General features: G+C 52.0%; 1 protein-coding gene across 1 annotated transcript in view; it reads left to right on the top strand.

Annotated features, from left to right (window-relative positions):
- Nucleotides 1–11657, top strand: part of LOC140386500 (immunoglobulin lambda-1 light chain-like) — a 40134-nt gene extending 28477 nt beyond the window's left edge. The window contains exons 3-5 of the mRNA XM_072468890.1: nt 4288–4641; nt 6584–6886; nt 9005–11657. Of these exons, the coding sequence (XP_072324991.1) occupies nt 4288–4641; nt 6584–6886; nt 9005–9129 (782 nt within the window). The 3' untranslated portion in view covers nt 9130–11657. The remainder of the gene's footprint in view (nt 1–4287; nt 4642–6583; nt 6887–9004) is intronic.
- The last annotated feature ends 751 nt before the right edge of the window (nt 11658–12408 follow it).

Below are 12408 nucleotides of genomic sequence, written 5' to 3'. Positions count from 1 at the left end.
GGTATGTTGTCTTCCTGGTGCTAGGGTCAAGGATGTCTCGGAGCGGGTACAGGACATTCTGGAGGGGGAGTGTGAACAGCCAGTGGTCGTGGTACACATCGGTACAAACGACATAGGTAAAAAAAAGGATGCGGTCCTAAAGGAAGAATATGGGGAGCTAGGAAGGAAGTTGAGAAATCAGACCTCAAAGATAGTGATCTCAGGATTACAACCGGTGCCACGTGCTAGTCAGAGTAGAAATGACAGGATATATAGGATGAATACGTGGCTGAAGAGATGATGTCAGGGGGAGGGTTTCAGATTCCTCGGGCATTGGGACCGGTTCTGGGGAGGTGGGACCTGTACAAACTGGATGGGTTACACCTGGGCAGGACTGGAATTGATGTCCTAGGGGCCTATTTGCTAGAGCAGTTGGGGAGGGTTTAAACTAAAATGCCAGGGGGATACGCAAGGAGTCAGAGAAAGAGGGAGCAAGGACAAAAGCAAAAGGTAGAAAAGTGAATAAGAAAGGTGATAGGTGGAGTAACCAAGGACAAAATTCAAACAGGGCAGCAGAGAAAAATATTGGGAGCAAGACAAGCATTGTGAAAAAGACAAACTTAAAGGCTCTGTGCCTTAATGCATGGAGCATTTGTAGTAAAGTGGATGAACTAATCGCGCAGATAGATATAAATGGGTATGATATAATTGAGATTACAGAGACATGGCTGCAGGGTGAACAGGGATGGGAACTGAAGTTCCCATTTAGGAAGGACAGGCATAAAAGAAAAGGTGGTGGTGTGGCACTGCTGGTTAAAGAGGAAATTAACTCAATAGTGAGAATGGATATTAGCTCTGAAATTTGTGGCATCTGTATGGGTAGAGTTGAGGAATACCAAGGGACAAAAAACATATATATAGACCCCAAACTGCTCTGGTGAGGTTGGGAATGGCATTAAACAAGAAATTAGTGATGCATGTGATAAGGGAATATCGGTGATCATGGGTGATTTTAATCTTCACATAGATTGGGCAAATCAAATTAGCCACAGTAACGTAGAGGAGGAATTCCTGGAGTGTGTACAGGATGGTTTCCTTGACCAATATGTGGCGGAACCAACTAGAGAGCAGGCCATCTTAGACTGGGTACTGTGTAATGAGAAGGGAATTATTGCCAATAAGGCTGTACAAGACCCCTTGGGGATGAGTGACCATAACATGATAGAATGTTTTTATCAAGATTGAGAGTGAAGTAGTTGATTCGGAGACTAGGGTACTGAATCTTAATAAAGGGAACTATGAAGATATGAGGCGTGAGTTGGCCTTGATAGATTGAGGAGAGTTACTTAAAGGGATGACAGTGGATAGACAATGGCAAACATGCAAGGAACGCATGGAGGAACTACAGCAACTGTTCATTCCTGCCTGACTCAAAAGCAAAGGGGCCAAGAGGGCCAATCCATGGCTTACAAAGGAAATTAGAAATAGTATCCGATCCAAGGAAGAAGCATACAGATTGGCCAAGAAAAATAATAGGCCTGAGGATTGTGAGAAGTTTAGAATTCAGCAAAGAAGGACAAAGGGATTGATTAAGAAGGGGAAAGTACAGTACGAAAGGAAGCTTGCAGGGAACATAAAGACTGACATTAAGAGTTTCTACAGATATGTGAAGAGAAAGCGATTGGCAAAGAGAAATGTAGGCCCACTGCAGACAGAAACAGGGGAATGTACAATAGGGGACAAAGAAATGGCTGAGCAATTAAATACATACTTTGGTTCTGTCTTCACAAATGAGGACACAATCAGATCCCAGAAATGTAGGAGTATGAAAGGTTTAGTGAGAGGGAATAACTGAGGGAGATCAATGTTAGGAGATAAATGGTCTGGGAAAACTGATGGGATTGAAGGCGGGAAAATCCCCAGGACCTGAGAATCTGCATCCCAGAGTGCTTAAGGAGGTGGTTCTGGAAATAGTGGATGCATTGGTGGTCATCTTCCGGGATTCTACAGACTCTGGAACTGTCCCTGCAGATTGGAGAGCAGCTCACGTCACTCCGATATTCAAAAAGGGAAGTAGAGAGAAAGCAGGGAATTATAGACCAGTAGCCTAACAACGGTAGGTGGGGGAGTGCAGGCGAAGGTTTACCAGACTGATTCCAGGGATGGCGGGACTGTCTTATGAGGAGAGATTGACTAGGTTGGGATTGTTCTCGCTGGAGTTCAGAAGAATGAGGGAGGATGTCATAGAGACTTATAAAATTCTAACAGGACTAGACAGGGTAGATGCAGGGAGGATGTTACCAATGATAGGTGTGTCCAGAACCAGGGGCGGGATTCTCCGACCCCCCGCCGGGTCGGAGAATCGGCGGGGGCTAGCGTGAATCCCGCCCCCGCTGGTTGCCGAATTCTCCGACCCCTCCACTGCGCATGTGCGGGGATGCCGTGAGCGGCCACTGACGCTCCCGCGCATGCGCCGCACGGCAAAGTCATTTCCGTGCCAGCTGGCGGGGCACCAAAGGCCTTTTCCGCCAGCTGGCGGGGCGGAAATCCATCCGGCGCGGGCCTAGCCCCTCAAGGTGAGGGCTCGGCCCCTCAAGATGCGGAGAATTCCGCACCTTTGGGGCGGCGCGATGCCGGACTGATTTGCGCCGATTTTGGCACCAGTCGGCGGACATCACGCCGATTGCGGAGAATCCCGCCCCAGGGGTCACAGCCTGAGGATTCAGGATAAACCATTTTGGACAGAGATAAGGAGACACTTCTTCACACAAAGAGTGGTGAGCCTGTGGAATTCATTACCACAGGAAGTAGTTGATGCTAAAACTTTGAATATATTCTAGAGGCGGCTGGATATAGCACTTGGGGAGAATGGGATCAAAGGCTATGGGGAGAAAGCAGGATTAGGCTATTGAGTTGGATGATCAGCTATGATCGTGATGAGTGGCGGAGCAGGCTCGAAAGGCCAAAAGGCCTCTTCCTGCTCCTATCTTCGATGTATCTATGTATCTATGTAATCCTGACAAACCTCTATCTCTGTCATCTCCTCCAGCCCCTATAACTCCGCCGATCTCTGTACTCTGCTCCAGTCCTTGTAACCCTCCCTATCTCTGTAACTTCCTCCAGCCCCTACAGCCCTCCCTATCTCTGTAACTTTCTCCAGCCCCTACAACCCTCCCTATTTCTGTAATTTCCTCCAGCCCTTACAACCCTCTCTATCTCTGTAACTTTCTCCAGCCCTACAACCCTCCCTATCTCTGTAACTTCCTCCAAACTCTACAACCCTCCATGTCTCTGTAACCTCCTCCAGCCCCTACAACCCTCACTATCTCTGTAACCTCCTCTAGCCCCTACAACCCTTTCTGTCTTTGTAACCTCCACCAGCCCCTACAACCTTCCTATCTCTGTAACCTCCTCCAGCCCCTACAACCCTCACTATCTCTGTAACCTCCTCTAGCCCCTACAACCCTTTCTGTCTTTGTAACCTCCGCCAGCCCCTACAACCTTCCTATCTCTGTAACCTCCTCTAGCCCCTACAACCCTTTCCTCCTCCATACCGTATAACCCTCCTCCAGACCCTACAACCCTCCCTATCCCTGTAACCTCCTCCAGACCCTACAACCCTCCCTATCTCTGTCATCTCCTCCAGACCCTTCAACCCTCCCTATCTCTGTCATCTTCTCCAGACCCTACAACACTCCCCAACTCTGTAACCTTGTGTCGCCCCTACAACCCTACGAGCACTCTCTCATCCATCCATCCATCCGTCTGTCTGTCCATCTGTCCGTCCGTCCATCCATCCGTCCGTCCGTCCATCCATCCATCCATCCGACCATCTGTCCATCCGTCCGTCCTTCCATCCCTCCCTCCCTCCGTCCAACCCCCGTCAATCTATCCATCCCTCCATCCATTCCTCCCTCCATCCATCCATTTCTCCCTCCATCCATCCATCCATCCCTCCCTCCATCCATCCATCCCTCCATCCATCCATCCATCCATCCGACCATCCGTCCATCTGTCCGTCCTTCCATCCCTCCCTCCCTCCGTCCGACCCCCATCAATCTATCCGTCTCTCCATCCATTCCTCCCTCCATCCATCCATTCCTCCGTCCATCCATCAATCCATCCCTCCCTCCATCTATCCATCCCTCCATTCATCCATCCCTCAGTCCCTCCCTCCCTCCCTCTCTATCTGTCACTGTCTCTCTCTCGATGAAAGTCTGACCTTGTGAGGTTTGGTGTGTGAGAGCGTGTAAGTGTGGGAGCTGTTCTGTCATTGATTCCACAATCCCTCATGTTTTCCTATCCCAGGTTGTCTCCATGGTGATCTGGTGGTTGTCCAGGAACCCTCATTCGTCAGTGGATTAAAGGGACAGTCTGTCACGCTGTATTGCAGCTACACGTCCGATGGCGAGGACATCTTCCGAAGTGTGGTCTACTGGTTTATAAAAGAAGGCGAAGACCCCACAGTAATCCACCCCGCACCACCCCCTCGCTACCAAAACCGGGTGAAGTTCAGTAAATACAGCGGGAGCGTCAACACCACATTCCAAATCCACCCCCTTCAACTGAAGGACACAGAGACATATTACTGCTACATCTCATTCCTTGTGGGGGAACAGACCTTCACCAAGGACGGGGTGGGGACCAGGCTGTTTGTCCACGGTACGTGCATCTTGTTCAGTCCCTGGGCAAGAGACCCAAAATTTGTTAACCCCTTCCCCTCTGCGGGAGCGTTATCAGCACAAGCCCCAATTTGTTAAATTCCGAATATAACAACCCGATATTGGCGAACATGCTCTCTTTCTTTATTCAATCCCCTCAGTTGACCGTAGGATTATTTCAAAAAGGATAATAATAATCTATATTATTGTCACAAGTAGGCTTACATTAACACTGCATAGCCCCTAGTCGCCACATTCTGGCGCCTCTTCGGGTATACAGAGGGAGAGTTCAGAATAAGGATCAAATACGACGGTGAAATCACGTTCGACAATCGGCCGGAGAATCAGCGTTCGCACCAGTTACTGAGTACGCCGTACGCCGTATCGACGGCCTCAGCACGTTGGCTGAGGCTCCCCCCCCCCGTTGCTCCGCTCCCGACTGACCGTGTTCCCGATGGCGTGTGTCTCTCATGCTATTATTTGTCGGGAACTCGCCGTGGCTGCTGCGGACTCAGTCCAGCGCAGCCACAGTCGGGAGAGAGTTGATCCGCGGGCAGGGAGGACTTGGTAGGGGCTGAGGGCACTGTTGAGGGGGTGGTCTGCGGGTGGCGAGCCGTCCAAAGGTGGGTCACTATTTGGCAGGTCGGGTCCGCGCACAGCCGGCGGCCATGTTGCACGGTGTGGCCGCTGCGGCCCGCTGCCGTGCACACGCAAGGCCACGGACCCAGCAATTCTCCGGCCTCATCGGCAGCAGGAGCCGGGTGCTCTACGCTGCCTGTCTGCTAGCCCCCAGCCAAACGGAGGATCGGTGGCCATTGTGCGCTGAATTTTCGGTCGTAAAATGCCACCGTACCTACGCTGGCGTCATGTCATAGCCTGAAAATCAGAGAATCCAGCCCAAAATCTTTTGGCAATACTTCTAAATAGGGAGAAGCCAGGGAAGAGCGCCTCATCTCTCAAACCCATCTGCATTGTCTCAATCAAATTCAAAACTCCAAAATTTACACTGAAGTTTTAAACAGTCTGCAGTTACATGACCTGTTCTTTCACTCTTGTACAAAATATTTTGAATATGCAGTAAAGTATTGCTGCCTATTCATGGGAGGCTATTCATTTGTTATTTTCCTTTATCCAACTGACAAAAGACTATCAACCTGAACAGTTGTCTCTGTTTCTCTATTTACAGATGCTGTCAGACCTGCTCAATAATTCCAGTATTTTTTTTCCCTGCTTGTGGCTTTTTATCCCAAACCCTTGTGTGCTCCCAGGAGGGAAAACCTACAAAACGTATATTGCAGGATGAAATTCCCACTGAGATGATAATCAGTTCCATTGTCTCCACAGGGGATGGCAGTTCACATTTGCTCGGTTGCTTCCTCTGAAATGTGTCTGGGTCAGGGTGCGGCTCCGCACCACACAAGAATCCCTCAGACTGAATTTTGCATTCTCGGAATTTATATCCGCAACCGTCACAGGTTGTCTGTCCATTTTTGAGGACACGTGATTGCCTTAGAGATGCAATCTGTCTGTCCATAAAACAGGGTTTTACTCCATCGTCATGCAGACTGATAGATCGTAAATCAAACGACTTTTCCGCAACCTCGGGACATTTGACAGTGCTTCACAGCCAATGAGAAATGGCTTCCCTCAAGGGGTGGTGAATCTTTGGAATTCTCCAGCCCAGAGAGCCGGGGATGTCCCAGCATCGATTACATTCCAGACTGGGAGATCGGTGGATTGTTGGGGCACTGAGGGAGAGGGAGGGAAAGTAAGGCTTTGGGGCAGGCGATCAGTGGCGATCGTATTGGATGGGACAGAAGGCTGGATGGGCTGAATGGCCTCCCCCTGTTCCTCGTTTCTCTCGCCGCTGTACAGATGGACATCCTTGTCAAAGACAATCCCTCAACCAGACCACTAACCGCCACCCGCTCTCCCTTCCACAGAACCTCTGGTCCTGACTCCTCCTCCCAACTGCTCGTGTGACGCTCCGCGTCAACGCTACATCTCCTGTGGGACGCAGGTTCTGGACGGGAACCTCGTCTGGATAGACTGGCTGAGAAACGGTGAGGTGGTGAGGCAGGAGAACGAGACGCGGTTGGTCGAACCCGCCGGCAATGGCTCCGAGAGATTGGAAAGCCAGCTACCACTGCCTGTGTGCTGCCTGGGCAAGAATCTCAACTATACGTGTATGCTGAACCACATCTCCGGCGGCATCATCGACAAGAGTAAGCACACAGTGGTGCGCGGTAAGTGTCTCAGCTCCAACCCACTGGCTTTAATCCTCGGTCTTTCCACTCTGAGTCATCACGTCACCAGTTTGAGTCCACTCTCAAAACCTGGTCCTACTTTTCCAGCGCCACAACCCTGGAACCCCATCCCTAACAGCAAGGTGGGAGTGCCTACACCTCATGGGATTGCTGCGTTACCGGAAAGCAGCTCACCCACCACCTTCTCAAGGGAAAATAAGGGGTGGGAAATAAATGCTGGGCCCCAGCCAGCAATGACCCACATCCCACAGCACTGCACTGTCAGAGGTTCAGTCCTGAGGGAGTGCTGCACTGTCAGAGGTTCAGTACTGAGGGAGTGCTGCACTGTCAGAGGGTCAGTACTGAGGGAGTGCTGCACTGTCAGAGGTTCAGTCCTGAGGGAGTGCTGCACTGTCAGAGGGTCAGTACTGAGAGAGTGCTGCACTGTCAGAGGGTCAGTACTGAGGGAGTGCTGCACTGTCAGAGGGTCAGTACTGAGAGTGTTGCATAGTCAGAGGATCAGTCCTGAGGGAGCTCTGCACTGTCAGATGGTCAGTACTGCAGGAGTGCTGCACTGTCAGAGGGTCAGTACTGCGGGTGTGCAGCACTGTCAGAGGGTCAGTACTGAGGGACTTCTGCACTGTCAGAGGGTCAGTCCTGAGGGACTTCTGCACTGTCGGAGGGTTGTACTGAGGGAGTGCTGCACTGTCAGAGGGCCGGTACTGCGGGAGTGCTGTACTGTCAGAGGGTCAGTACTGAGGAAGTGCTGAAATGTTGGGGGGTCAGTAATGAGGGAGTACTGCACTGTCAGAGGGTCAGTACTGAGGGACTTCTGCACTGTCAGAGGGTCAGTCCTGAGGGAGTTCTGCACTGTCGGAGTGTTGTACTGAGGGAGTGCTGCACTGTCAGAGGGTCAGTAGTGAGGGAGTGCTGCACTGTCAGAGGGTCAGTACTGAGGGAGTGCTGCAGTGTTGGGGGGTCAGTACTCAGAGAGTTCTGCACTGTCAGAGAGTCAGTACTGAGGGAGTGTTGCACTGTCAGAGAGAGGGTCAGTACTGAGGGAGTGCTGCACTGTCAGAGGGTCAGTACTGAGGGAGTGCTGCACCATCAGAGGATCAGTGCTGAGGGAGTGCTGCACTGTCAGAGGGTCAGTACTGAAGGAGCGCTGCACTGTCGGGGTGGGGGGATGGTTATTACTGAGGGAGTTCTGCACTATTAGAGGGTCAGTATTGAGGGAGTGCTGCACTGTCAGAGGGTCAGTACTGAGGGAGTACTGCACTATCAGAGGATCAGTACTGAGGGAGTGCTGCACTGTCAGAGGGTCAGTACTGAGGGAGCGCTGCACTGTCAGGAGGTCATTACTGAGGGAGTTTTGCACTGTCAGAGGGTCAGTACTGAGGGCGTGCTGCACTGTCAGAGGGTCAGTACTGAGGGAGTGCTGCACTGTCAGAGGATCAGTACTGGGGGAGTGCTGCACTGTCAGAGCGTCAGCACTGAGGAAGTGCTGCACTGTTGGGGGGTCATTAATGAGAGAGTTCTGCACTGTCAGAGGATCAGTACTGAGGGGTGCTGCACTGTCGGGGGGTCAGAACTGAGGGAGTGCTGCACTGTCGGAGGATTGTACTGAGGGAGTGCTGCACTGTCGGAGGGTCAGTACTGAGGGTGTGCTGCACAGTTGGTGGGTAGTTCTGAGGGAGTGCAGCACAGTTGGCGGGCAGTTCTGAGGGAGTGCTGCACAGTTGGCGGACAGTTCTGAGGGAGTGCTGCACAGTTGGCAGGCAGTTCTGAGGGAGTGCAGCACAGTTTGCGGGCAGTTCTGAGCGAGTACTGCGCTTTTGGAATATCAGTACTGAAGGACACTGCACTGTCACAGACAGTAGTGAAGGAGTGTGTATATCTGTGTGTTCCTGTTTAATCATTGTGTGTGGGAAGCACATTGTCTCTCATTCCTCCTTTCTGGGTTTGATGAGCAGGCAGTGTTTCTAACCGACCCTCACAGATGGAAAGTTGGGATTTAGATGAGGGAGATTCGGCCATTTGCAGAGATTTACAAATGTCAAGGAGTTATGTTTGATCACGCTGAGCCATAATAATCTCCAATTATCTCTCTCATTTCAGAATCTCCTGGACACCCCTTGCTCTTGTATGTTCTGACATTAGGAAAGTCAGCCATAATTCTGCTGTTGGTCCTTGTTTGTGGTCTGAGGAAAGGTTCCTTGTTCAACCAGAGCAAAGCTCACTGATCTCCCTCTCTCTCTTTCTCCATCCATCCCTGAAATCACTGCATGCACAAAGACATTCGCTGCCAAAATCAACACCCACCCCCTTTAAACCCCCTCCCCGCCACATGTGAGCTCAGTCCCTCAGCGCCCCCACCCTCCGCCTCAAACTTCCTTGCTTTTCCTCACATCATCGCCGTTCACCCAAGGGCGAATGGTTTTAAAGTTGGGATCCAGTCAAGGGAAGTGGGCCCAAAGCATCTGTCACACTAACCCTTCAATCCTGAGAGTGTTCAAAATTAAGATCATCCTTATCCATCATCTGTGGGTTTTTTGAAGAATTAGAAAGTCATCCTGAGTCCGCATCGAGCCTTGGTCGGAGAACCATGCGGGTACAGTGTGTGCATCTGGTGACCATATTGTAAAGAGGATAATGAGATACTGGAGAGGGTGTAGAGAATATTTACAAGAATGATCCCAGAAATGTGTGGGTAAATATGTCAGGAAAGGATTGACAGGTTCGGTCATTTTTCCCTTGGACAAAGAAGGCCGATGGAACAGCCTACTCAAGATCTGGTGACCAAATTGAGATCTGGTGACCTAATCAAGATCTGGTGACCAAATTGAGATCTGGTGACCTAATCAAGATCTGGTGACCTAATTGAGATCTGGTGACCTAATCAAGATCTGGTGACCCAATCAAGATCTGGTGACCTAATCAAGGACTGGTGGCTGAATCGAGAACTGGTGAGCTAATAGAGATCTGGTGAGCTAATAGAGATCTGGTGAGCTAATTGAGATCTGGTGAGCTAATTGAGATCTGGTGAGCTAATTGAGATCTGGTGAGCTAATTGAGATCTGGTGACCTAATCGAGATCTGATGACCTAATCGAGATCTGGTGAGCTAATCAAGGTCTTTAAAATTTCAAAAAGCCTTGATCGAGGAGACACAGAGAGAACACTTCTTGTGGAGGGAGAAACAAGAACTTGGGACCATCACTATGCAACAGTCATTAATAAATCCAAAGGGGAATTGAGGAGAAACATCTTTATCCAGAGAGTGGGGAGAATGTGGGATTCACTCCCTCAGGGACTGGGAGAATGTGGAAATCTCTCTCACAGGGAGCGGGGAGAATGTGGAAATCTCTCTCACAGGGAGTGGGGAGAATGTGGGACTCGGCCCCACAGGGAGTGGGGAGAATGTGGGACTTGCTCCCACAGGGAGTGGGGAGAATGTGGGACTTGCTCCCACAGGGAATGGGGAGAATGTGGGTCTTGGGCCCACAGGGAATGGGGAGAATGTGGGACTCTCTCTCACTGGGAGTGGGGAGAATGTGGGACTCGGTCCCTCAGGGAATGGGGAGAATGTGGGACTTGCGCCCACAGGGAGCGGGGAGAATGTGGGACTTGCTCCCACAGGGAGTGGGGAGAATGTGGGACTCTCTGGCCGGGATTCTCCTTTCCGGGGACGAAGTCCCCACGCCGGCGGGTAAACCGGCGCCAACCACTCCGGTGTCAACGGGCCCCCAAGGTGAAGAATTCTCCATTTACCTCCACTTTCTCGGGGCCTAGGTGGACGCCGGAGGGGTTGGCGCCACTCCAGCTGGCGGCAAAGGGACTGCGCGTGTTCGCGCATGTGCCAAAGAGCCGGCGTGATTTCGCGCATGCGCGGAACCGCCGGCGTGTTTTGGCGCATGCGTGGGGTTTCTCTTCACCGCGCCAGCCATGGCGGAGCCCTACAGGGGGCCCTCGTGGCACAGGCCCGCCAGCAGATCGGTGGGCCCCGATCGTGGGCCAGGCCACCGTGGCCCCCCCCCCCCCCCCTCGGGGTCGGATCCCCCTGCGCCTCCCCGAGGACCGCCCAGCAGACTTACCTGCCAGGTCCCGTCAGTACGTGAGCTGAGTGATTCACGTCGGCAGGACTGGCCAAAAACGGACGGCCGCTCGGCCCATTGGGGCCCGGAGAATTGCCGGGGAGGCCGCTACCAACGGCCCCCGACCAGCGTGGTGTGAACCCCGCCCGAAAAACTTCACCGGAGAATATGGCAGCCGGCGTCGGGGCGGGATTCGCATCACCCCCTGGGGATTTTCCAACCCGGCGGGGGCTCGGAGAATCCCGCTGTCTCTCACTGGGAGTGGGGAGAATGTGGAACTCACTCCCACAGGGAGTTGGGAGAATGTGTGACAGGGAGTGTGGAGGATGTGGTACTTGCTCCCACAGGGAGTGGGGAGAAAGTGGGACTCTCTCCCCCAGGAAGTGGGGAAGATTTGGAACTTGCTCCCACAGGGAGTGGGGAGAATGTGGGCCTCCCTCCCACAGGGAGTGGGGAGAAAGTGGGACTCTCTCCCCCAGGGAGTGGGGAGAATGTGGGACTCACTCCTTCAGAGAGTGGGACTTGCTCCCATAGGGAGTGGGAGAATGTAGGACACACTGTCACAGAGAGTGGAGAGAATGTAGGACTTGCCCCCACAAGGAGTGGAGAGAATGTAGGACTTGCTCCCACAGGGAATGTGAGAATGTGGGACACGCTGTCACAGGGGGTGGAGAGAATGTGGGATTTGTTCCCACAGGGGGGGTGGGAGAATGTGGAACTCGCTTCCACAGGGAGGGGGGAGAATGTGGGACTCGCTCCCACATGGAGTGGGGGCAATGTGGGACTCGCTCAGAGAGGGAGTGGGGAGAATGTAGAACTCACTCTCACAGGCATTGGTTGAGTGAATCATGTAGCTGTCTTTCAGGGGGAAGCTGGATAGACCCATGAGGGAGAGAGAAATAGAAGGACATGGTGATGTGTGGAGATAAAGAGTGGGGTGGGAGGAAACAGTGGCACAGAGCAGATGGGCTGAATGGCCCTGTTATTCTGCCACATATCCCACCAAAAAATAAAATAATTCATTCAGTTAATGTGGCTGTTGCTGTCTGGGCCAACATTTATCGCCCATTCCGAATTGCCCTTGAACTGAGCATCTTGCTGGGACACTCCAGAGAGACATTTAAGAATGAATCCGATTGCCGTGGGGTCTGGAGTCACATTAGGCCAGATCAGGCAAGGATGGCAGATTTCCTTCCCTAAAGGGACATTCGTGAGCCCATGGGTTTTTAATGACAATCGCTTCAGAGAGCGTGAATTATTGAATTCAAATTTCACCATCTGCTGTGGCGGGCTTCGCGAGCGCTACCCTGTGAATCCAGTGACAATTCCACTGTGCCATCACCTTCCCCATAACATTTAATGAAAGCCTTGTGGGGCGCAAGGTTGCAGGTCCGATACCAGCTGAGGAGACTTACAAAACCCAAACCAC

The sequence above is a fragment of the Scyliorhinus torazame genome, chromosome 12 (assembly GCF_047496885.1).
Source record: "Scyliorhinus torazame isolate Kashiwa2021f chromosome 12, sScyTor2.1, whole genome shotgun sequence".
NCBI lineage: Eukaryota > Metazoa > Chordata > Chondrichthyes > Carcharhiniformes > Scyliorhinidae > Scyliorhinus > Scyliorhinus torazame.
This window is presented reverse-complemented; position numbering and strand designations above follow the sequence as displayed.